This window comes from Epinephelus fuscoguttatus, linkage group LG19 (assembly GCF_011397635.1).
Source record: "Epinephelus fuscoguttatus linkage group LG19, E.fuscoguttatus.final_Chr_v1".
NCBI classification, from domain to species: domain Eukaryota; kingdom Metazoa; phylum Chordata; class Actinopteri; order Perciformes; family Serranidae; genus Epinephelus; species Epinephelus fuscoguttatus.
The window spans coordinates 32,456,878-32,481,876 of NC_064770.1; the positions used below are offsets into that span (position 1 = coordinate 32,456,878).

At 41.4% G+C, this 24,999-nt stretch overlaps 1 protein-coding gene across 3 annotated transcripts in view; it reads left to right on the plus strand.

Annotated features, from left to right (window-relative positions):
- LOC125879902 (choline transporter-like protein 2) overlaps positions 1 to 24,999 on the plus strand; it is a 35,355-nt gene that overhangs the window by 5,629 nt on the left and 4,727 nt on the right. The window contains exons 1-21 of one of the 3 annotated variants that reach the window (XM_049562059.1): positions 3,840 to 4,203; positions 9,570 to 9,618; positions 9,712 to 9,785; positions 10,668 to 10,752; positions 12,591 to 12,675; positions 13,670 to 13,783; positions 13,911 to 13,971; positions 14,074 to 14,197; positions 14,305 to 14,388; positions 14,514 to 14,626; positions 17,414 to 17,545; positions 19,515 to 19,614; positions 19,766 to 19,858; positions 20,225 to 20,309; positions 21,464 to 21,726; positions 21,817 to 21,911; positions 22,714 to 22,817; positions 22,930 to 23,003; positions 23,128 to 23,198; positions 23,879 to 23,967; positions 24,074 to 24,158. In XM_049562059.1, coding sequence (XP_049418016.1) covers positions 4,155 to 4,203; positions 9,570 to 9,618; positions 9,712 to 9,785; positions 10,668 to 10,752; positions 12,591 to 12,675; positions 13,670 to 13,783; positions 13,911 to 13,971; positions 14,074 to 14,197; positions 14,305 to 14,388; positions 14,514 to 14,626; positions 17,414 to 17,545; positions 19,515 to 19,614; positions 19,766 to 19,858; positions 20,225 to 20,309; positions 21,464 to 21,726; positions 21,817 to 21,911; positions 22,714 to 22,817; positions 22,930 to 23,003; positions 23,128 to 23,198; positions 23,879 to 23,967; positions 24,074 to 24,158 — 2,029 coding nt within the window. In that variant the 5' untranslated portion in view covers positions 3,840 to 4,154. Of the gene's footprint in view, positions 1 to 3,839; positions 4,204 to 9,569; positions 9,619 to 9,711; positions 9,786 to 10,667; positions 10,753 to 12,590; positions 12,676 to 13,669; positions 13,784 to 13,910; positions 13,972 to 14,073; positions 14,198 to 14,304; positions 14,389 to 14,513; positions 14,627 to 17,413; positions 17,546 to 19,514; positions 19,615 to 19,765; positions 19,859 to 20,224; positions 20,310 to 21,463; positions 21,727 to 21,816; positions 21,912 to 22,713; positions 22,818 to 22,929; positions 23,004 to 23,127; positions 23,199 to 23,878; positions 23,968 to 24,073; positions 24,159 to 24,999 lie in introns of those variants that run through there. The other 2 variants (XM_049562057.1, XM_049562058.1) reach the window with 2 other exon arrangements.

The window sequence follows — 24,999 nt, forward strand, 5'->3', positions numbered from 1 at the left end:
GTGTCACTCCCAGATGTTGTGGGGCAGGGCACTTCTGTCTGTGTTGATTGATAATGAGGTTGGTAAAGACCTACTAGAATTTGGTTCATATACACATCTTGCTGCTGATTCGGTAAAACCTTTGACGCACCCACCAAACCAGAGAAAACGTTCCTTGAAGCCTGTTGTGCACTGATTTGTGTAAATATGTTGTTCGACTCAGAAACCGTAGCAAAACAGAGCAGATTGGACGTGCCAGGTGTCACTCCTAACATTACAATGATGGATTATTCAAGTGTCCCAGTACAACAGAGTGACAGTGAGCCAGCATGAACAACACCAGGACCCCGAAACTGAAGCAGCGAAATGGAATTCAGCCATCATTAACTTTATTATTTACACTCGTGCTTCTCCTGCAGTGACATGTCAAAACATCCTCCATGATAAAGGCCTACCAGACTGGTGGATGTGAAGGGTGGTGGCAGTAAAATAAAGCATGGCAACTCAGGAATGTCAGGACGCTTGAGACCATATCCAAAGTAAACACTGCTTCTGAGGAAAAGAACACAAGGTGAAACAATGCAAGACGTCAAGTCTGGTTTCAGTTTGAGGTCATGGATACTAGCAGCTTAAATGAGTTTCTCCATGGGGTGGCTGGGCTCAGCCTTAGAGATAGGGTAAGGAGTTCGGACATCCAAAGGGAGCTCGGAGTAGAGCCGCTGCTCCTTTGTGTCGATAGGGGTCAGTTGAGGTGGTTCGGGCATCTGATCAGGATCCTCCTGGGTGCCTCCCATTGGATATGTTCTGGGCACGTCCCACTGGTAGGAGGCCCCGCGGCTGACCCAGAACACGCTGGAGGGATTACATATTTCATCTGGCCTGGGAACACCTTGGGATCCTCCAGGAGGAGCTGGAAAGTGTTGCTTGGGAGAGGGATGTTTGGGGTGCCTTGCTTGGCCTGCTGCCCCCACGATCCAGCCCCGGATAAGCGGATGAAAATGAATGAATGGATGGTATTGCTATTTATGTACAAGGTCTGAGTGCTCCTTCCACCTCTGATTATTACGATACTTATAATCAAAACACACAAAAGCACAGAACGAATGCAGGCAGTTTCTCTGTAAGTGGTGCCCTTGTAAGGATTTGAGAAACAGTATGGCAATTCACAATTAAATCACGGCTCTTACACATGTAGCAAATGCTATTTATATTTTTTAATGATTTTAGTGAATGCTTAAGGGTTGTCTGGTTGCAAAGCAGTGATGTTTTTGAATTAGATTAGATCCCTTTGAGAGCTTTTACCAGATTAAAACAGCTGCTCACTGCCCCCAAAGACAAAATACCAATAAGTAATTTAGCCTGCTCAAAAACCAGAACTGTGTGTTTTTCTTCGCCATACGTCACTCACTCCACTGTCCCACATGTCAAACCAGCTGTCAGTCAGTTCAAGGACTGATTACACATGGATGTTAAACCTGTAGTTGAACACTGAAAGGACTACAGATGTAAGTAAGAACTGTGTCTTGTGTCATCATCCAAGAAATCAAATTCCCCAGAAACTCCAGTTTTAGAGTCGCTTGTTGAGAAAGTTTTTTTGTTATGGAAATCACAGCAGAGCCAGGGCTCCTCATGGGAAACCCCGTGTGCAGTAACGCTGGCCACAAAACAAGAACAGAGTGGATGGAAACTCTGAGCTGAAATGAGAGTTTCTGTCAGCATCTGTTAAAAACATTTGTGCCATTCAGTCCTTCTGTGGACTCTTTGTTAGAGTTATGAATTAATCTGACGGACTCTGATTGCCTTTGGCTGTTGAACACAGAACAGAGTCTTCCAAAAAATGTCTTGTGCGTGAAAGCAGTACGACGGAAAGCAAGGGGAAAAAAAGGATCTGAACAGATTTATCTGATGTAGTCTCAGTGTAATACTGCCATGTCCCCACAAGATGGTAGCAAACACTCTGAGAGGAGGGGATCAGAGCGAGCTGCTCCACATGGTAGTTTAATGGTTATTATTTAACATACAAGTTAACAGATTTTTTTTTAGATTAAAGGATAACTTTGGTATTTCTCTAGCTTGGATAGACCACCCTGTTTCGTCCTCTCTATCAGTCTAGACTAGGTGTTACCCCAAACACTTCCAATGGGCGGGAGTACACGCCTTGACAGACGAACTCAGTGTGACAAAACACTGGGAATAATCTTCTCCATCACCAGCGTAGCCAGTTGATGAATCAAGCTCTTGTGCAACAGAATCGAAAGCCTTTATCCTCATTGTACAAAGTAGGCTGGTGGATTGCACTATTTAATAAAAAGTGGATTGCACTGGTTATTTCATATGTTTTGATTTTTTAGCCTGATGGCCCATGGGTGAAAACTGTTTCTAGTCTAATTGTGCATGACTTTAAGCTCTTGTATCTCCTACCAGAGAGCATATATAATCTATTAGTGATGTGCCAGCATACATTACTGGGGAAGCAAAAATAATTTGATGAAAACAGATATTTATTCTACCTTAGGCTGCTCATTATTTCTCATGAACTTCTAATTAGGGCTGCCCCCGACAAAGAATTTTCCTAGTCGACCAATAGTCATCATTTAGGGCCATTAGTCGACTAGTCACCTGCATGTTTACGATATTAATTTAATATTTAAATGACATATTTTGGGCGGGGCAACACAATGGTTTGAGTTGAAGGTGTGAGAAAGAATAGTATCAGTAACATTGTTAACACTGTGCTACATTACAGAGAAATACAAAACTGTCCTAATGAACCTTCATTAATATAGGCCTATATTTTATCTCCAAGTGCACGTCACACACTGAGCGAGCCGCCTGTTAATGACACTGTGGGCTAATGGGCATGTAGCTACTTCCATGTTTCAGATGATACGTCATGTTTGTAGTCGACCAATGAAGATGAGTTTACATATCACCTTGGGTTTGTCCTTCACCTTCTCAAAATGATCCCACACTTTGGATTTCCTGCCCGACATGTTATTAACTAGCCTGTGGAATAACCGCAGGTACCAGCCCTGGAAATGAACCTGACTCCTGTCCTGTTCCTTTCAAATTAAATTCCCACATGATCCAGTCATACAGGCTTTGATGTTTTTTTTCTGCGACTAAGCGACCAGTGAAATCTACTCTTGATCTCGACTATTAGGGGGCAAGCCTTCTAAAATTACTGTTAATTTAAGAGGAATCTGGCGTGTTTGGTGATGGGGATTCAGGGCTGTTTCTGGCTAAACAAGAAGGATCTTACTCTTTAACACATAGGTCTATCTCTGTAGGGATCCTTTCCAAATCTTGTCAGACATTCAGAAATCAATCTGAGCCTGTCAACGGCAAAAACAAGCACTTATAGTGGACATAAATTGATGGTGCTTGATTGCCTGCAGGTGTTACATTGCAGCAGGTTTCACCACTTCTGACTCAATCCTGGACCAGTTTCAAAAATTGTTGCTCCACTTGCTCACTTAGACACAAATACACGGAGAAGTACCGAATTTGCCCTTTAATGTCGTGTGTTGTCAGTTTACTGCAGGTGATGGCATCAGCTGCCTGTAATATCCAGCACACCTGAATGTAATCATGCCTCCTCCTCCTCCTCCTCCTCCTCGTCCTCCTCGTCCTCTGCAGCCACACAAAACACCACTGGAGGCACTGATGCAGGCGGAGTTTGTCCTTGTTGTCTGTAAACATGTTTTTGATAAGTTGACTGTAGTTTTCCTCCTCATATACAACTACAGTCCCCACCCTACTTTCACACGTCCACGCCTCCTCCCTATCAGCCTTCCTGTTGATAAGTTAATTTGCATGTTTGGTTTGGCTTCTCTGACACAGACACAAAGTTAAAAAGACAGAAATAGGTCTTTGGGAGGTGGGAGGAGGAAGAGGGAGATGCACAGGTGGGGCGCAGATTGGGAAGAGGCATTTGTTTCAGGATAAACACAGGAGGGAAATCTGAGGTGAGGTGGAGCGTTTGTTGCTGCTCAGGCTCTCAGCTATTCAGGGACAGGTTGGACTGGTTTCACCCTCCACAATAGCTGTGTTTCCCCCGCTCTCGCTCATTTAAACCAGCAGAGAGGGAGGAAGAAGTGAACCAGATAGAGTGGCGAGTAGCGTGAAAGGTTTCTCTGTACATTTCAGCGTTTGGCCCAAAGAGGAATTTCAACATGCCTGAGGAAAGGGAAGGAGGAGAGGGAGAATTTTATGGAAAGCATGGTAACTGCTCCTTTTGCTTTACATATTGGTTCACAGTTTTTTTTTACTCTGTGTAAGAAAAGTCAAATGTTTATCCAGAGGATTATTGGTTAATCTTCAAGTGTTGCTGTTCTTACTGTTTACAAATTAATCTGCAACGTGATGTGTGTGAATTGTGCTGAGTGAAACTGGAGCGGCAGTATCAGCATGTCAACGTTGTGTGGAAGGAATGGGTGTGTTTGTGTTTGTGTGAACGCTGCTGGCTGCTCTGTTGATTATACAGGTGTGTGTGAGAGCAGGGAGCTCTTTTATCAGTGTTTTCTCTTGTACAAATATCACATATCAATGTTGTGTGTAGTTAATCTTTAAAGGGGAGCACCACCTGAATTAGGAATTACAGTGTGTTATATCCATGGCTAGGGAAACATGAGCTACTCTCTGTCAAAGCTAGAAACCAGAGAAGTTTGTGTCAGACTTGTGATGTCATAGAGTATAAAGTCAGGCCTGATTTTGTGGACACAGAGAATATTTGCTTTCTTTTTTTACATCCAAATGAGCTTCATTTTGTTGTAGTGTTCTCAGTTCTGAGGCAGGAAATGTACCCATATACTCTGAACATCCACCTTAGTGTCATCTAGACCAGTGGTTCCCAACTGGTCCAGCTGCGGGTCCAGATTTCTCCTTCGTCATCAGGTCAAGGTCCAAACAATTTAATATATTTAGCATTATACTTGTGTTTGGCCACACCCCCAAGCTAGTTTGCCATCTCTGTTCAGTATCTGTATGTTAGTCACTCAGTCTCATAAAATGGCCCTTGAGAATTAAAACTCTGTGCTCTGTGCTTCACTATACTGAGAGTCACTTGTGGTCCATTCAGAATTGACCCGTGACCCACCAGTTGGGAACCACTGATCTATGACATCCTCTCCAGTTCATTGTCTTTGGAGCAGCTCCAGAGTTAATACTTGATGACATCACAAATTTAAGTTTTAGCGCTCTAGTTTTTGAATTTGGGAGATTATTGTTCATGATTATCAATTATTTTTGGACTTTTCTACATTTTTTCAACGTGTAAATTTTGAAAATGGGCCTTTAAAACAGCAGTAGTCTGTCACTAGTTCTTCAGCTACATATTAAAGGATAACTTCGGTATTTTTCAACCTGGGCCCTATTTCCCCATGTGTATGTGTGCGTATGATTCATAGGTACAACTCGTTCTAAAATTGGTTCAGTATCGAGGGAGGCGGATGCAACCAGCAGCCACGAAATGAGCTAAAACGGTAACGGGGGCAAATGCATCCCGTATAAGTTTGCGCATTAAAAGTGCTTTTTTTTGCCACTGACTGGTTCAGATCGCTAGTGCTATCTCTGTAAATAGCATAGTAAATGTTTCCCTTACCTCTGGGCTGTGTGACATCATTTCGCGAAAGCTTTGCTCCACTGTGTCTGTAGCGTGGGACAGCCGTTTTCTTGAGGAAGAGGTGTTTCGGGATTGGATGTCTTCTCTTCTTCGGCTGGCAGTAGTCATCTTGGGAGAAATGAGCACTGCAGACCCGGTGGTCTGCAAGGCGCAGTGTCTGGACAGGAGTGTTAGCATCCATTTGTAGCACAACTAGCCACAACTTCAGCATCTTGCCGTCCGACAAAGGCAGCCTATGAAAGCTGTACGGGGTGTTGCGCGACATCCTGTTCTTGCAATTTGGATAAGCACAAACCATTGTTTTCAATCGATGCAGTAAAACTCTCAGCTGTACTCCGGGACAACCAGCGCCACTCTGAGCGGCGCTCAGCATGGCTCCTCTGTTTTCTTCCGGCAACAAGCAAAGGTCTCGCGAGATGACGTCACAGCCCAGAGGAAGTGAAGGGTCAGGGAAACGCTTAGCATGCTATTTACAGAGATAGCACTGGCGATCTGAACCGGTCAGTGGCAAAAAAAAAAGCACTTTTAATGCACAAACTTATACGGGATGCATTTGCCCCCGTTACCGTTTTAGCTCATTTCGCGGCTGCCGGCTGCATCCACCTCCCTCAATACTGAACCAATTTTAAAACGAGTTGTACCTATGAATCATACGCACACATACACATGGGGAAATAGGGCCCAGGTTGAAAAATACCGAAGTTATCCTTTCAATGTAAACAAGGCCTCCCTTCTCTTGAATCTGTAATAGATTCATTTACCTGTTTATATTAATCAGTGACAATGCTCAGGTATTTCAGTTCATTGCAAACCAGCTAAGGGAGCGGCCTGTGGCTCAGGAGGTAGTGGGTTGTCCACTTGTCAGAACATTGGCGGTTTGATCCCTGGCTCCTCCAGTCCTCTTGTCAAAGTATCTTTGAGCAAGATACTGAACCCTAAATTGCTCCCGATGGCTGTTCCACCAGTGTGTGAATGCGTGTGAATGGTTAATGGAATTGCAGGTGGCACCTTGTATAGTCACCTCAGCCACCAATGTGTGACTGTATGAATGTTACTGGTAGTGTATGAAGCGCTGTGAGAGGTTGGAAGACAGAAAAAGAGCTTCACAAGTGCAGGTCCGTTTACCATTTAAGGGGAAACACTACAGGTGAACACTTTTTTTTTTTTTATGTGCCGGTCGATTTTGAAATTTTGCTTCCATAACATGATTTTTTTAAGACCTGTGTAACACAAACGTCCAAAATACACATTTAGGTGTGTATTTTTGTTCAGATTTTTGTTCTGGAAATGTATGCAAAAATGTGCACATTTAATCAGATAATGCCTCATTTGCATATTTATACATAAAATTGAAGGAACTTGTAATACAAAAAAATGTCTAGATATAAGTAATTGCCTGAGGGAGTTATATGTTTATTTGGTGCCTTATTTATTGTCTGAAAATGTGTGGAATTTAACAATTTAATAGCACTTACGTACTCCAAACTTTCAAGTTTTATTCCTGTGTATATTCTGAAGGTTTTACTGAGTGGTTTGTTCATGTATCATTATTAGCTTGATTTATAGAACATTTTATGCCTATAAACATGGCAAAAATGTATTTATTTATTTCATGGCTGTTGATTTCTGGCGTTATATAAAGAGATACAACAAACGGCCACAGTAAAAACCTTTGACTTCAATATGTCAATGACATGAAACAATCTCAAACCTGACTATCTAATGTTCAGATTTCTCTTCTGGAAATATATAAAATTGGTCAAAAAAAAATAAACATCTTAAAACTTGTAATACAAAAATTAATTGTCGAAATATAAGTAATCAACTGAGGAAGTTTAATGTTTATCTATTGGTTAAATTGATCTGTTTTGTCTCATTTACTGTCTTAAAACTTTTATAGAATTCCTAAAAAAAAAAAAAAAAAAAAAAAAGGGCAAAAATGGATTAATTTCAATTATTTATTTAATTCATGTTACAATAATTTTGAACCTGAGTTTTATCTAATATTCAGATTTGTATTCTGTAAATATATGCAAGAGAAAATCTGGAAAAAATTGTAAAATAGTGCACATTTAATTAGACAATGCATCATTTGCCTATTTAAACATAAAAATTTGAGAAAATTTGTTATACAAAAAGTAATTGTCCTGATACAGGTAATCAATTGGGGAAGTTTCATGGTGTTTTTTTTTTTTTACCCTATTCAACTATAGTGTCTTATTTGATGTACAGAAATGTATACAATTTTGCAATACATATCTTTTAAAAGCTATTTTCTCAACAACAACAACAAAAAACAAATTCTCATACTCATACTTTTCAGTTTTATCCTATGTATATTCTGAAGGTTTAAAAATATCTAAAATCCCCTCTGTATAAACCTTAGACTCTAACACGTCAACAAAAATAATTTGGACCTGGTTTTATCCAACATTTATGCAAATCAGTGCATAATAATTAAATAATGCATCATTTGCATATCTAAACATTACATTTCACAAAAAAACAATTGTTGTAACATAAAAAAATAAACTGGGGAAGTTTCATGTTTATTTATTAGTTAAAAGTTTAACCCTGTTCACCTGTAGTGTCTCCTCTTTACCTCAGCTGAGAGTGATTCTGCTAACATCACACCGTGTGTATGAAATGCAACACCCATGCTCTTTCTAACAGGAAGCTGTGACTTCTCTTAGAGCTCGTCTGCTAAATGCTTGCTGCAGCATTTTCCTGCAGACAACATGCATAATTAATACAGAAAGACGCCACAGAGAATATCATACTCCATGTCTAGACTCTGAGCTATCAACGTCCGGTGCTACGTGTACATACATGCTGTAGTAGTGTGGAACTGATGTTAGTGCTTTGTCTTAAAGGGACAGTTGACCCCAAAATCAAAAATGCTCATTTTTCCTCTTATCTGCAATGCTGTTTATCAGTCTAGATTGTTTTGGTGTGAGCTGCTGCAGAGTGTTAGAGATATCGCTGTAGAGGCGTCTCTACAGCGGCTGATATCTCCAACACTCTGCAGCAGCTCACACCAAAACAATCCAGACTGACTAACAGCACTACAGGTAGGAGGAAAAAATATGTATTTTTGATTTGGGGTGAACTTTTTCTTTAAGAAGGCAGCCATGATGTCAAAAATATTATTGTCTTTTAATATAAAACCATGGTGGAGTGGTGAGTGTGACCTTTAATAGGTGCCTTTATGTGCTCTTCAGTAAAAGTGTGGCACATTGCTTTCTTATTTTTGTCTTGGAGTGCACTGACCTGCTAAGTGAAGCTAATTGTCCCTGATGAATTTAATTTAGAGCCACAAGATGAATTTCCGTAGATAATAGATGCTCTGCCTCCTGCTTCAAGACGTGCTGACCTCAGATAACCTGCAGCAAACTCAACTTTATGCCTGAGCCAGGAATAATTATCAGAACCCACAGAACATCAGCTGATCACTCAGAATCTTAAGTGACATCAAGGCAGACCTGACAGTGAAATGTTTTTAACTTCATGCATTTTAAAAAGTCCTGTTGGAGGAAGTCTTGGAAACAAAACACTTACTCTGAGTTCTGTTTTGGTTTGAAGGAGTGACTCCTGTTTTTGGCTTTAAATTTTATAGGAACGTGTTTAACAATTTTTGGTTTTGGCATCAATCATGTATCAACACGACTGCCTTGTCAAAGTGGATGTTCGGCTATAAATGATTTAGGCCCCCTCTAGTGGTTTTGCTAGTCATGTTGGCTCCGTCTTTCTCACAAGTTTGCATCTGCTTAGTCACCAGGGAGGAATTTGTCGAGTTGCCAGGCGTGTCTGCCTGGAGGGAAGAAGTCATCTGATAGAAGAATGGGAGGAAGAGGGGGGCGTATTGTTTTTTAATCTTAAAAAAACTCAATCTGGGTGCAAGGTGCACCTCTGTTTTTAACATTATGTTGCATGTAGACCTCTCACCGCTGCTTTTGTTTTTCTGCAGGCGAGCCGAGGAAGTATGACCCAGAGTTCAAGGGCCCGACCCAGAACAGGTGAGACAGAGATTTGGTTTTACTCTTCTCTCTGCGGTAAGTCACTACAGAGTTTCTTTTTTAACTCTTAAACCTTTGTGTTCTCCTCTGTAGGGGCTGCACAGACATTGTGTGCTGCATCCTCTTCATCATCGCCATACTGGGTTATATTGCAGTGGGAATACTCGGTAAGGAAACAGCTCTGCAGTTTGGTTTATCTTTAACGGGATAGTTCGGATCTTTTGACGAGGGGTTGTATGAGGGTACTTATTTATAGTCAGTGTATTGGATAGAGGAGAGGCAGGGAGAAGCAGGCTGGAGTGCGACACTGAAGCTGAGATGCTGCTGTGGACGGGTGCAGCTGCAAAAAATATTTCAACCACCAAAAAAGTCTCACCTAAATGAATATCAGTTGTACACAGTATTTAGAATATTTCACTGCTTTACCTTGCCGTCAGACGGCCCTCTCCAACAGGGAACTGAAGCCATTTTATTGCTCTCCTCAAGCCAGACTCCATTTGAAAAACAGCGATTATAACATCCCTGAACACAGGAGCTGCAGGTCAACCGCTGCCTCAATCAATTAGTTTGTTTGTGATATTGTGTGGCTTTGTTGAATCCAAACTAACCCTTCTAAACACCAAAGTCACACGAACAAACTAACTGATCAAGGCAGAGGTAGACCAGCAGCTCTGTCATCAGTGAGCCAGAGTTACTGTTTTGTTCAATGGAGTCCGGTGGCTTTTACAAGAGCTTAGATGGGGAACTGAAGCCGTAAACAGCTTCCTGTTGGAGCGGGCTATCAGATGATAAGATAAAGCAGTTAAATACTTTCAATGTAGGTAGGTTTAGGTAGCTAAAAAACATTTTGCAGCTCCCCCCGTCCACATTAGTACATTACTTAGCCTCTGTACTGGACTCCAGCCTGCTCCTCCAAACCATACTAACTATGGATAAGTACCCGGTTTAACTCCACATTAAAAAAATCCAAACTATCCCTTTAAAAATACGATATAAAAGAGAAAAAAAAAACCTAATGGAACCATAACCATGTATGTTTGTGCTTCCAGCCTGGTCTCAGGGTGACCCCAGGAAGGCAATCTATCCTACAGACAGTGAAGGCCAGTTCTGCGGGCAGGTTGGCACCCCACTTGAGTGAGTAGTACACATTATAATTGTCCACACAGGCTGCAGACCAGCGTGAGCTTCATTGCAGCAAATGTCCATCAAAATGAAAGCAAACATACACACATCATGCTCTAGTCACCAAATGTCTTCGGCTCTGTTGCCTGCGTCAGGGTAGATACCATCAGGGAAGGTACAAAAATAAAAAACAAACATTGTCCTTTTTCTCAAAACCCCTTTTTTCCCATGATATCATTACTCTTATTTGATGCAAACAGTGCATGGACATCCGGAGGGAGCTCGGAGTAGAGCCGCTGCTCCTTCGCGTTGAAAAGGGTCAGTTGAGGTGGTTCAGGCATCTGGTTAGGATGCCTCCTGGGCGCCTCCTGTTAGAGGTGTTCCAGACATATCCTACTGGTAGGAGGCCCCGGGGCTGACCCAGAGCAGGAGGAACAGGAGGGATTACATATTTTGTGTGGCCTGGGAACGCCTTGTGGTCCCCCAGGAGGAGCCAGAAAGTGTAGCTGGGGAGAGGGACATCTGGGGTGCTTTGCCTGGCCCGCTCACTCACTCACTCACTCACTCTGCGGCTTTCCTTTACACGTCCATCCATTAACTTAATGTCAGATTGTTCCACAGAAATTCCTGTTCTTTGAAAACGAATATAATCCAGACAACTCTTAAAACCCTCCCAGGTTTAAAGCTTCGGTTGGTAACTTTTGTAAAGATTTTATTTTGTCGTATTTGCTGAAACTGTCACTGTATCCTGACAGCAGTGCATGAGACACAATGTGAAAAACAAATCCTGTGCTTGTAGCTCTTCTAATGGCATTTGCTAAATCCACCGCAGCTGGAAAAAAAAACAACCAATAAGAGCTGAGGAGTCTGTAACGCAGCTGTCAGTCACTCTGTCAAACTGTCAAACTAGGCAGTGCTGATGTAATAAGAATGGAGATTCTGTTACTGCATTGCCTATTTCTGTTTTCAGAAACATATTTTTAGTGTACTGTTTAGCTGTAAAATGAGAATTTGCTCTGGCCGATGGGCAGTGCTTTGTTTTGGCTCGGCTGTTCTCAACATGGTGGCTGGGTCACAAATTTTATGATTATACAGCTAAACAGTACAGTAACATATTTTTCTGAAAACATTTGAGGTGAGGAATGGGCAATGCAGCAACTAAATCCTGATTCATATTTGATCAGTGCTGCCTAATTTGAGGGTTTGACCACAGTGATTGACACGATTGACAGCTGCGTTAGCGTTTGGTGAGTTTAGCAAATGCCAAATGAAGCAGTATGAGGAAGAGGAGGGACATATTTTTTCACAGATTTTCTGTCTCATTAAGTGCTGTGGTAATACAGTGACAGTTTCTGCAAATATGACACCAAGTTATTTTTATACGTTACCAACTTTAACACCTCGTATGTGAGGTGGCAGACGTGAACAAATAAAGAGTGAAACAATCAAGTTGTCTTTTGTCTTATTTAATAAAGTGATAGAACAGAATAATAAGAGTTATAACAGAGTCAGCTTAAGGACAGAGCTCTGACACCTGGAGTGTCCTCCATAGGTCTGACTAATAAGAACAGATTCAGTCACATAATATAATTAAAACTTAGAGGAGCAAGAGCAAAAGGGAGACAAAGGGAGACCTCCAGTTTACTGATAACTGTCATGGGAACGGCTACAAAGCAAGTTTCTCACACACAAATGAAACTCTCCAAGGGCACGGTTCACTTCAGGTACAACAAAGCCTTACATACAGAAAAGAAGCTGTATAGCTGTACAAACTTTGTTCCTACAGCATGCCGCTTTTCTGTAGCGTTTATACTTCCTCTGACCATTTTGTACATGTGTGTTTTAAACAGAAACAAGCGACTGCTGTTCTACTTCAACATCATGAAGTGTGCCAGCCCCATGGTGCTGCTGGAGTTCCAGTGTCCAACCACACAGGTGTGACCTCCACTCTTCTCTCATCATGCCGCTGACATGCATTACCATGATTGTCTGCTGTTGTCCATTTATGTTGAAGAAAACAGATATTTATTCTACCTGAAGCTGCTCATTATTTCTAATTAAGCTGACGGGTTTGTACATTATGTTCCTTCTAATTAGGGCTGCCCCTGACTAAGAATTTTCCTAGTTCACCAATAGTCGTCATTTAGGGCCATTAGTCGACTAGTCGCCTGCATGTTTCCAATATTTTAATTATTAAATGATATATTTTGGTGGTTTGAGTTGAAGGTGTGAGAAAGAATAGTATCAGTAACATTGTTAACACTGTGCTACATTACAGAGAAATACAAAACCGTACTAATGAACCTTCATTAATATAGGCCTATATTTTATCTCCAAGTGCACGTCACACACTGAGCGAGCCGCCTGTTAATGACGCTGTGAGCTAATGGGCATGTAGCTACTTCCATGTTTCAGATGATACGTCATGTTTGTAGTCGACCAATGAAGATGAGTTTACATATCACCTTGGGTTCGTCCTTCACCTTCTCAAAATGATCCCACACTTTGGATTTCCTGCCCGACATGTTATTAACTAGCCTGTGGAATAACCGCAGGTGCCAGCCCTGGAAACTAACCTGACTCTTGTCTGACTGCTGAGCGTGGTCACTTCCTGTGTCTGTCCTTTCAAATTAAATTCCCACATGGTCCAGTCATATAGGCTCCTAATAGTTTCACTTCTTTTTTTTTCTGTGACTAGGTGACAAATCTTGTGGACTAATGACCTTTCTGGTCGACTAACAAAAGAAAAGAAAAAAAGATTTATTATATAGTGTTGATTTGGGACAGCTATCATTTGCTCCTTTTATCGCCATAGTCTGAAAAATCGTTTGTCCTGGCTTTTTTTTTTTTACCCAGAATCATAGTCAGTGAATGTCTTTCCTGCACCTGATGTAATTGTCTCCCCCTGTAAATGTTGCTCTCTCCTCAGATGTGTGTGGAGAAGTGCCCCGAAAAGTTCATGATATTAACCAAAGCCTACACAAACAAAAAAGACTTTGAGTACTACAAGAATTTCTGCAAGAAAGGAGTGACAAATGACATGGTGAGTTCAAAGCCGTGGTGTTGAGAGTTTCTGCTTCCTTGGAGACTTCTGTCCACTCTGTACTGCCTCAATTACTTTATTGTTCGAAGGTTTCCTCACACCCTCTAATCAGTTTTGGATTTTTCAGGGTGTACCAGAAATCCTTCAGCAACGTCTCTGTCCTGCCATGTTGACCCCCAGCAAGCCCTGTGAGTTGAATCCATTCATCCAGAAGTTCTGGCATGTTGAAATGTATTTCATGGATTTTTACAATAATTCATATTTGTGGCATTTCCTCCATTTTCCTTCAGTCACTCGTAGGTGTTTCCCAGCTTTGGGCGAGAAAGGAGGGGTGATAACGGTGGGAAACAGCTCCACATTTGATGATGGAGATGGAAAGATTAGAGATGCCAAGGATCTTGTGGATGGAGTCAAGTGAGTACATCGCAGAATGTTCTGTGACCTGGCCTGTCACAACCTGCCACATCAGAGCAGATAAACACTACCTGACAGACAAACACATGGAAATCTTTCTTTTATAGGAATGCCACGGTGGTTATTGAGGCTCGTCAGGTGGTCATGAAAATCTTTGAGGATTACACACAGTCCTGGTACTGGATTCTGCTGTGAGTCACCCGCCTGCATCTGTAAATCTGTAAATCAATTTGTGAATGAACATGAGCTGGTTTCTCTGCTCACTCGCTCACTCTCTGTGCTCACCTTCCCTCCTCACACCATCAACTCTCTCTAGAGGGTTGGTAATTGCTATGCTCACCAGCCTGCTCTTCATTGTCCTCCTGCGCTTCCTGGCAGGGATCATGGTCTGGGTCATGATTGCCTTGGTGATAATCGTCATAGGATATGGTAAGGGCCAAAGCACTTAAGATTTGTGTTTGTCATACTCTCTTCAAAATAGTTCAGCACTTCAGGGTCCTGTTTCAGAAAGTAGGGTTAACAGATTCTGAACGTGGGTTTCAGAAGAGGCCTATCCATGTGAGTACACCCCAGGAAGTATTCAAATCCAGGAAGTAATCAAAAAGTTGAAGAAGAGTACACTTGCAAGATAAATGTGACACTTTCTAATGTCACAATGGAGGGACAACTACGCAGGTTGATTTTAGTGCTGCTCATCGTGGACTATATTGCTGTCATTGTTCATTTTAGTCAAAGCATACAGTTTGAAAACGAGGCGCGGCTCCAACTAGAAAACAATGTTTTGATGCATTGGATGTGCTGAATGTGCATATTAAGGCAGTACAGGAGGAGGTGCACATTAATAATCCTCCAGGACTGTAACATGCTCATGTTTGACCCAAACAGTGTGTCATGTGACTGCAGTTGGTTCAGATGCAGGTCGGAACACGTTCTCACCACAAACGAACCGCACCAGAGTTCGTTTAACCCGACAGAGACCAACGCTTCAAGAAGGTCTCAGTCTGGTTGTTTTGGTGCACACCCGAGTGTGATTTCTGTGTTCACACCTGCCCAAACAAACCGCACTTAGGGGGCAAACCGACTAGAGTTCAATTGGACCGAACCAAACATGGCAGGTGTGAAAGCACCCCTAAGCCTAGCTCACATTACACGATTTTCACCCTGATTTTGCGTCACGGAGACTATCGTAATCTTTTGTGTGTTCATACCTGGCGATGTGTGTTTCTGTCAGCGGGAGTCTCGCCAACTGTGTTATGACCTGTGTGTGCACACCATAAGATTTCTCCACTGAGCCCCTGCCGACAGAGCCCCACATAATGTGGTGACGTCACCAAACTTGGAGACGACACATTGTAAAGGTATGGATATTCTTTATTATCCTGGGTCCAAACATAAGCGCTCCCCGTGATCCTGTGGACGCCGCCATTGTTGTTGTTGCTTCAGTGTTGCCAGATCTTAGGAGAGAAACAAGCAACCAGGGCTGTGGAAACAAGCCCAAAAGAAGCGACTCCCATGCGTTTAAATAACTTATTAGACGGATATATATAGAGGAGGGTGATGTTTAGACAGCAAGCCCAAATAAGCAACTCCACTTTAGAAACAAGCCCAAAGTCACGGCTAATAAGCGGACCTGGCAAGTGGCAACCCTGTGGCTTGTCCTCCTCACATTTCTTCTGTCCTCCTGCGTGCTGACGTGGGACATGTCCCGCCTCTCATTGGCTGATGCTCTTTGTCAGTCATGTCACACTTCTCCAGTTTTCTAGCATGCCAGATATCCAGTCCCAGTCACAGACGAGGGGGCGGCTTGCTCGTAGGCTTGTTCACACATGAGGACTCGTCGTGGCAGACTATCTGCTGACTCACATCCGACCCAAGGTGACTCTCAAGATCGTCAAAATAACGGTGAAAATTATGTAATGTGAACTAGGCTTTAGTCTGCTCTGGGGCCACTTTGCTTTGGGAGACTTTACCAAGAGCTATTTGCACTTGAATAACACAGCTCCCAAGATCACAGGGACACGCAAACATCTCCCATGTAACGTTAAACTTCTGTATCGTAGCTAATTTCTATGGTCTATCTGTAGCAAAGAGAGGTAGACGTATCCTCTCCTCTCCCACATTTTCACTTGGGTGCTCATCTCAGACCCTATTCTTACGTTACTTTTTTCCCCTAAGTACTTGATAATAGATTAAAGCGAGTACTTGAATAAAGAAATTACTTTAAACGCCCATCCGTACTCCCACCGCACACAGTTACAGTGAAATTATCAGAGTCTTCAGAGAGCTGGTGGTAACTGAAGCACATTCATAAGGTGTGTCACACCCAGCACTGACCCAAATACCGTTTGTCTGTCAAGTTTGAATTCTTTGCCTGAAGTTTTGAGTAATGCCTCTGCAGCTCGTTGGTCAGGACCTGCAGCTCACAGTCTAAAACATTTCAGTGGTCTGTTTCTCTCTGTCATTGCTCTGCCTGTTGTGCTCTTGCCGCAGAGGCAACATTTATACTTGGTCACGTGTATAATAACAGTGGGACACAAAAAAGGACCAACTGCACTCAGCTGAAAACTTTATGGGCGTGTTTGTGTCATAATATAATCCGCCCAATATATTTTGTGACATGGACCTTCAGATGGGGCAGGTAGCAGTTGCAGGTCATGCGCAATTCATGCTTTGTAAATTTCCCATGTCCACTCTGATGGTGTGTGGACCTTGAACTAATGACTAAGGAGAAAATCTGCACACCTTAGAACATGGGATGGATCATCAACTATCCTACTGGCTTACCTTCGTGTAGCCTGTTCGTAAGTAGAGTGCAAGGTACCTGCTGCTAGCTCACCTAGCACCACTGAGCTAGCTAACGTTACAGCTCAGCTGAGGAGAATGTTATTACGCTGTCACGAGCACTAGCCTCTTGTCCATGATGATGCACGCTTCCTTCTGCGTAGTGATACGGTTGGTGGGTGTAGTTTGGTAGAACGAAAATAGTTCCTACATGAAACTGCTCACAACAAGGTCTGTAGATTATCTTGAGTAACCGCAGAGAGAGTGGAGTCAGAGTTTTCACTGGACCTGCTTTCTGGAAAAGACCTGTGTATTCGTTCAGGCCCTTTACATTATTTTAAAAATGTTTCCTTTTTCATATAAAACTCCAGTTACTTACTATTGACATTTTTAAAGAGTCATGTTTGTGCTGTGTGTTTGTTATTTGCTGTTTAGGTATCTTCCACTGCTACATGGAGTATGCTGCTCTGAAAGGAGAGGCAGGCTCTGATGTGACTCTACAGGAACTGGGCTTCCAGACTGACTTCACCGTCTACCTGCAGATCAGACAGACCTGGCTGGCCTTCAGTCAGTATACAACACATAATCCATGTGATTTATTCTGACCAGGGTGTCTGCAGGATTCTTAAAAAAATCTTAAAATTAAAATTAAATTAATTGCCAAAAACATTTTTATCACATTCATTTTTGACAAAATTAGTCAAGCTCTTCTGCATAAAAGCCATTTCTGTTGTTACAAATCTTTAAACCTGCCATTGAAACTATTACTGTCTAAATTTACGCTCAGTGGCCACTTTATCAGGTACACCATGTCAGTACTGCGTTGGACTGCCTTAATTCTTGGTGTCATAGATTCAACAAGGTGCTGGAAACATTCCTCAGAGATTTTGGTCCATAATGACATGATGACATCACACAGTTGCTGCAGATTTGTCGGCTGCACGTCCATGATGAGAATCTCCCGTTCCAGCACATCCCAAAGGTGCTCTATTGGACTGAGATCTAGTGACTGTGGAGGCCATTGGAGTACAGTGAACTCATTGTCATGTTTGAGATGATGTGAGCTTTGTGACATGGTGCGTTATCCTGCTGGAAGTAGCCATCAGAAGATGGGTACACTGTGGTCATAAAGGGATGGACACGCTCAGCAACAATACTCAGGTAGGCTGTGGTGTTTAAACCATGCTCAGCTGGTACTAAGAAAATCTCCCCCACACCATTACACCACCAGCAGCAGCCTGAACCGTTGATGCAAGGCAGGATGGATCCATGACGCCAAATTCTGACCCTACCATCTGAATGTGGCAGCAGAAATCCAGACTCATCAGACCAGGCAACGTTTTCCAATCTTCTATTGTCCAGTTTTGGTGAGCCTGTGTGAACTGTAGCCTCAGTTTCCTGTTGTTAGCTGACAGGAGTGGCACCTGGTGTGGTCTCCTGCTGCTGTAGCCCATCTGCTTCAAGGTTGGACAAGGTGTTGTTGCTTCAGAGATGGTCTTCTGCAGACCTTGGTTGGAACCAGTGGTTATTTGACTTCCTGTTGCCTTTCTATCATCTTGAACCAGTCTGGCCATTCTCCTCTGACCTCTGGCATCAACAAGGCTTTTTGGCTCACTGGATATTTTCTCTTTTTGGGACCATCCTCTGTAAACCCTAGAGATGGCTGTGTGTGAAAATCCCAGTTTGTGGTACCAACAGCCATGCCACGTTCAAAGTAACTTAAATCACCTTTCTTCATCGTTCTGATGCTCAGTTTGAACTTCAGCAGGTCGTCTTCACCATGTCTACATGCCTAAATGTGTTGAGTTGCTGCCGTGTGATTGGCCGATTAGCTGTTTGTGTTAGCGAGCAGATAGTCTCACTGACTCTCACTATAAGATTGGAGAAAAAAAACACCCCGGGTTTTTTTTTTATTTCTTTCAACCAATCACAATCGTTCTGGGTGGTGCCGCAGCAACAGTGCGCTTGCAAAACTATTGCCAGGGGGGAAACAGGTTTTGGTGTAACACGCCCACAAAAATATCACCTACAGGACGCGAACCATGGCAGAAAAATGGCTACATCCCTGCAAGATCAAACACCGCAAAAGTTAGTAAAGGACGTGTTAAACTGCTATGCAACCGGAGGTGGTAGGGCGGGACTTCAGCGGGTGGCTCCTTCCGCCCAATGAGAGGCTGATCTATGCAGCGAACTTCTGCCCACTCAGACTAGCGAGCAGATGAACAGGTGTACCTAATAAAGTGGCAGGTGAGTGTGTACTTGCACTTACCTGTTGGCAAAATGTAGATTATCCTGAATAACCATTTTCCTGCATAAAACCTTCCTAAGGACTTTTATACTACTTAACCTTTATGTTTACTTGAAATGACTGAAAAGGGAAAAAGGTGATTTGTCCAAAAATAAGTCTTAAATTTGGTTTAAGAGCTGTAAAAGCATTATATTATAGAGTCTGATACCTGTAGACACCCTGTCTGACATGTTGCTGTAAAATGGGGACAACCATATGACCTCTCCCTCTGCCACTCCTCTCCTATAGTGATTATCCTGGCCATTTTGGAGCTCATCATCATCCTTGTGCTCATCTTCCTCAGGAAGAGGCTCCTCATTGCCATCGCTCTCATCAAAGAAGCCAGCAGGTCAGACTTCACATTAGAGCAGTAGGGAAGGAGGGATGGAAAAACAGATCAATGACAGTTAAGATGCTAAACTGTTCTGACATAGAATTCATTTGACTAATAATTAATGATTAATGGCACTTTGACGACGGTTGTGATGTTGTGTTAACAGAGCCATCGGACACGTGATGTCTTCTCTTTTCTACCCACTGTTCACGTTCTTGCTCCTGGCCATGGTCATTGCCTACTGGGCAGTTACTGCTGTGTATCCTTCCAACTTACTGTCAGTCAGAGTCATCAGGCTCGTTTGAGATGAACTGCGCCTCACCAGGCGGAGGCAGCAGGGGGCGGGGGCAGAAAGCTGCCGTCAAGTCGGACAGTTTCCAGCAAAGATGCTTTATTTCCAGCAGCCTTTAAAGAATATACAGGAAGTCAAAGACATATTTACGTCCTGTCAGATCTTGTGAGGTTATCATTGCCCATGTGTGCATGATGTCAGAGCATGTCAGGATCAAGTAGGACACATCTAACAGGCAGAATGTATGTAATGTCATATTAGTGGGGTGTTTAATGATACTGGGATTTGTAGTCCTTTAAAGTCCTCATGACCATCCTTCACTGAGCTGATCAGCTTCTTGTCTACCTCTAATGAACCCGTCTACAAGATTTTCAATGAGACAGTGTGCGACCACTCGAGAAAAACCTGTGACCCCGCGGTGAGTTCTCACTTTATTTGTTATAATTGCTTTTGCTACTCCTTTAGGAGTACTGAGCAAGTGTTGAAAGAACTTGTTGGACACCTCCCCGTAAATCTTTTTCCGCTTCTGCCATGATGTTTTCTTCTTATTCAAAATGTTACCACAATCACACTGCACCTGCACAAGTCCGTGTCCTGTCTACCTCCAGCATGACCCATCAAGGAAAAGTAAAAGAGAAAAGAATAAGGAAAAATAAAGGGATAAAATAAATACAGAAAAAATAAACGATATATACAGAAAAAAAGAGTAAGTTATATGCAAAAAATAACTACACATTTTTAAAATATTTAGATTAAATATATACGTAAATAAATAAGTAAATAGTAATATAAAAATAAATTAAAATGCTTACAATTACTCTTTTATATTTGTCATTTGTGTTTATTTTTCCAGATATAATTTTATTTTTATTTATTCTTAATATTTTCATATTTTTTACTAATTATAATTATTATACTTTCTTATTTTTATTTTTATTTACTTTCCACATTTTGTATTTACTTATCTTATTTAATATTTCCTAATTTCCACATGTTTTTATTTACTTACTTATTCTTTATTTATTTTTTATTTACTTATTTATTATTTTATTTATTTTCTTTCCTTTCAACATTTTTGTTTATTTATTTATTCTTTTATTTTTCTTTATTTATTCTTTTATTTCGTTGTATATTTCTTTTTTAATTTAATTATTTATTCTGTTGTTAATTTCCAGCTTTTCATTTATTAATTCTTTTATTTATTTCTCTTATATTTCCACCTTTTGAATTTATTAGTTTATTTTTATCTTTATATTTTCAAAAAAAAAAAATGTTTTACAGATTTATTACTTCTTATGGCACTCCTTTGACTCCGTACTTTTTAATCTTACTACAGTTTTTAGACAACTTTGTTGTTCTTTAGTTATCCTTACATTGACGTTTGAACCCCAATTTTTAGTTTACATTTTTTTCACTTTTGATTCTACTTTTTGGACATTTTAACAGACTTCATTGATCCAACACAATGCTCGAATTGACTGAATATTTATGCTTCCATCTCGTTCTATAGAAATTTTGTGGATGTTTTGAGTGTATATATGACGTCTCTTTATAATCTGTGTCTTTGTTCAGAACTTCTCGACCAGTCTGGAGAAAAAGCAGTGCCCTGAATCCGAGTGCCTTTTTGCCTTCTACGGCGGAGAGACTGTTTACCACAAATACCTGATCGGCCTACAGTTCTACAACGTCTTCCTCTTCTTCTGGTGTGCCAACTTTGTCACGGCTCTGGGACAGATGACCCTGGCCGGGGCCTTTTCCTCGTACTACTGGGCCTTTGTTAAACCGGACGACATGCCTGCCTTCCCCGTGTTTTCTGCCCTGGGCAGATCTCTCAGGTGTGTTGAGGAAGTCTTCATACTAACATCCAACAGGTAACAGAGGCTGTTTGTGTATCTTGCTTGAATGTCACTTGTATCTTGTTTCAGGTATCATACAGGTACTCTGGCGTTTGGCTCTCTGATCCTCTCAATCATTCAGATCATCAGGGTTTTGCTGGAGTATCTGGACCACAAGCTGAAAGGTCTGTTTCTGTTGTTGACCAGCATTTATTTCTGATTGTTAAATTCATAATATGCACAGTCAGTTATGAATCTGTACTCAAGTAACTACCTTCTAATGCAGAGGTTCTCAAACTTTTTAGAATAATTCATCCCCATGGAAATATTTTTCAACTGAGTACCACCTGACCAGCACAAATATTTTTGGTAGAAAGACGCAGTGAACAAATATAAACTTCAGGCAGTAAATGATTGCATTTGAAAACAGGAATATTGAATATATAATGTGCTTTATCGAACCTGAGGTGCAACGGTTTGATTTGTTGTCAGCTATTAAATTAATCGACAACTACATTGTTAATCGATTCATCAGTTTGAGTCTTTTTTTTTTTTAAGAAAAAATGTTTGATTCCAGCTTCTAAAATGTGAATATATTCTGTTTTCTTTACTCCCCTGTGACAGTAAACTGAAAAACCTTGTGTTGTGGACAAAACAAGACATTCGTGGAGGTTGTCTAAAGCTTTTGGGAACATTGATCGACATTTTTCACCATTTTCTGCCATTTTATAGACCAAACAACTAATCAATTAATTAAGAATATAATCAACAGATTATTGTCAATGAAAATAAGTCTGAGGTGCTGCTTTATGTCAAATTTACATTTTTTTATTGAAAATTTTAGGAATTATGCATGACTGATATTTTTTTCAATTAGATAGGAGTACCCTTCCCCCCATTTGAAAAACACCATCCTAATGCATGCACCTGGGAGTCTCCAGTGTTGGTTAATATTCACCCATCTGTCGATCACCATGTCGTTCACAGGAGCCCAAAATAAGTGTACCAAGTTCCTGTTGTGCTGTCTGAAGTGCTGCTTCTGGTGTCTGGAGAAATTCGTCAAGTTCCTTAACAGAAACGCCTACATCATGGTGTGTGGTTTATTCCTTTATTTCACTGTGCTGTACCCATCATTAAAATAGAAAGTCGTTATTATTGGTGATGTTGACGTATTTGAATGTAATGAGTGAATTTGGCCTCTAGGTGGCGATTTATGGCAAAAACTTTTGCACCTCTGCCAGAGATGCCTTCTTACTCCTCATGAGGAACATGGTCAGGTGAGTGGGGTTTGGGATTGTACAGTTTTGCACAAATATATATGTGTTTTTTTTTCCTGATTAATTTGATTTGGTCAGCAGTCTCTGTTTTACAAAGCTTAAATGATTCTCTTTGATCCCTCAGGGTGGCTGTCTTGGACAAAGTGACAGATTTCCTCTTGTTTTTGGGCAAACTGCTCATCGTTGGGCTCGTAGGTGAGTCTGTTTACTTCACCCTTATTCTTCATACACTTTTTTTTAAATGAAACAACAGTATTTTAGAATAGAGAGGCATTTTCCTGAAGAGAATGCATGTAATATAGTGCGAGCATTGATGCTTATCGGCATGATTTTTGGATTTCTCCTCAAATGAAATCAAGTTCATCTGAATGTATCAGTGGGGTTATTGATGCAACTGAGCTTCATCATTAGACGTTTATACATCACACTTAACTCAGTTGAAATGAACTTAGGTCCGTTTGCGCAGTTAGTTTGGTTTGTTTGGGCTGCTGTAAAAGCTGTCAATCAACTCTTGGTGCAGACCAAACAGTCGAACCAAGACCGCTCGAAAAGGTGGGTCTCTGTCCGCTTCCAAACGGACTCTGATGAGGTTCGTTTGTTGTGTGAACGCAAACAAACAGTCACAGGATTTTATGATAGACATGTGACTTCATCATCATTTCAACAGCTAAACCAATAACTAATCCATCTGCTGATCGTTAAATCTGTCCGTGATCTCGTAATTGATCCCATAACCTTTTTATGCAAATGCAAACATGTAACCATGGTAACACAAATGCACATCTGTGAGGGTATTTCCCCTGATTAAAAAACAGTTTAAAAGTGTGTGACAGCGACCCCACAGAATGTGACTTTTCATGGTCTTTCTGCCGCAGGAGTCTTTGCCTTCTTCTTCTTCTCTGGGCGAGTGAAGGCCTTTGAGAACACAGCTCCGCATCTCCACTACTACTGGGTACCCATCCTGGTGAGTGTGCTGGTCCTTCCTTCCCCCAGGAACAACTGATCCATGATGTTGCTTTATGTACGTGATGAATGAAACATGCACTTACGGTTCTTGTTGTTGTCACCAGACTGTGGTGATTGGCTCCTACCTCATCGCCCATGGATTCTTCAGTGTGTACGCCATGTGTGTGGACACGCTTTTCCTCTGTTTCTGTAAGTAGCACCTCCTCAGTCATTATTGCCTTCAATGTATTATTACTTCTAGAGTGTCCAGTGTCAGATGGACTCCACGTGAAATAAACCAACATTACAGATCTGTTGCATTAAAGAAAATACATAAAATGTTTTCAGCTGAATGAAAACTTTCCTCACTTCTTCTAGTCTCACATTGCTTTTGGTGTTGGGCTGTCACTAATTCTAAATTGCATGAATATGATGTGCCACTTTACAAATGTCACCACCATTTCAATATAACAGTCTGTGGCTTACAGTGTGTTAATCTGAAGTTTGCTTCTGCTTGGTGTTGGACTGTTAACTTTAGCCCCGTTTCCACCAATCAGTTTGGTACGGTTCAGTTTAGTTCGGTGCACTTTTTTTCCATCTCCACTGTGAAAAGTTGTGGATGGTACCAATGGAACCGTTCTGTCCCGTCCCCATGTTTGGTCCCCCCTCTGTTGGGGTACCTAGCACACAGATCTGGTACTAAAAGGTGGAGCTGTGAACACTGCAGTCTGTTCATTGACTTGACCTCATACTTCATTCTACTTAACTTAGACCTTTTGTGCCATCTAGTGGTGGAAAGACCTCAATACACTAATCCATGTAAAAACAAGATGGCAGCCATCTCTGCCACGTCAGTCTGCAGCCGATCCCGACACAAAAGTGGACAATGTCCAAAACCTGATCACGTATTATGGTTTAAACTTTTTAATTTATGATTTATAATGTTTGTTGTTTGATATGGCAACAAATTTGACCAATTTTAGCAACAGTAAGAAGCTAAGACACTCTTAATTAGAGAGTACAGGTTCAAGGACATTGGGACTTAATTATT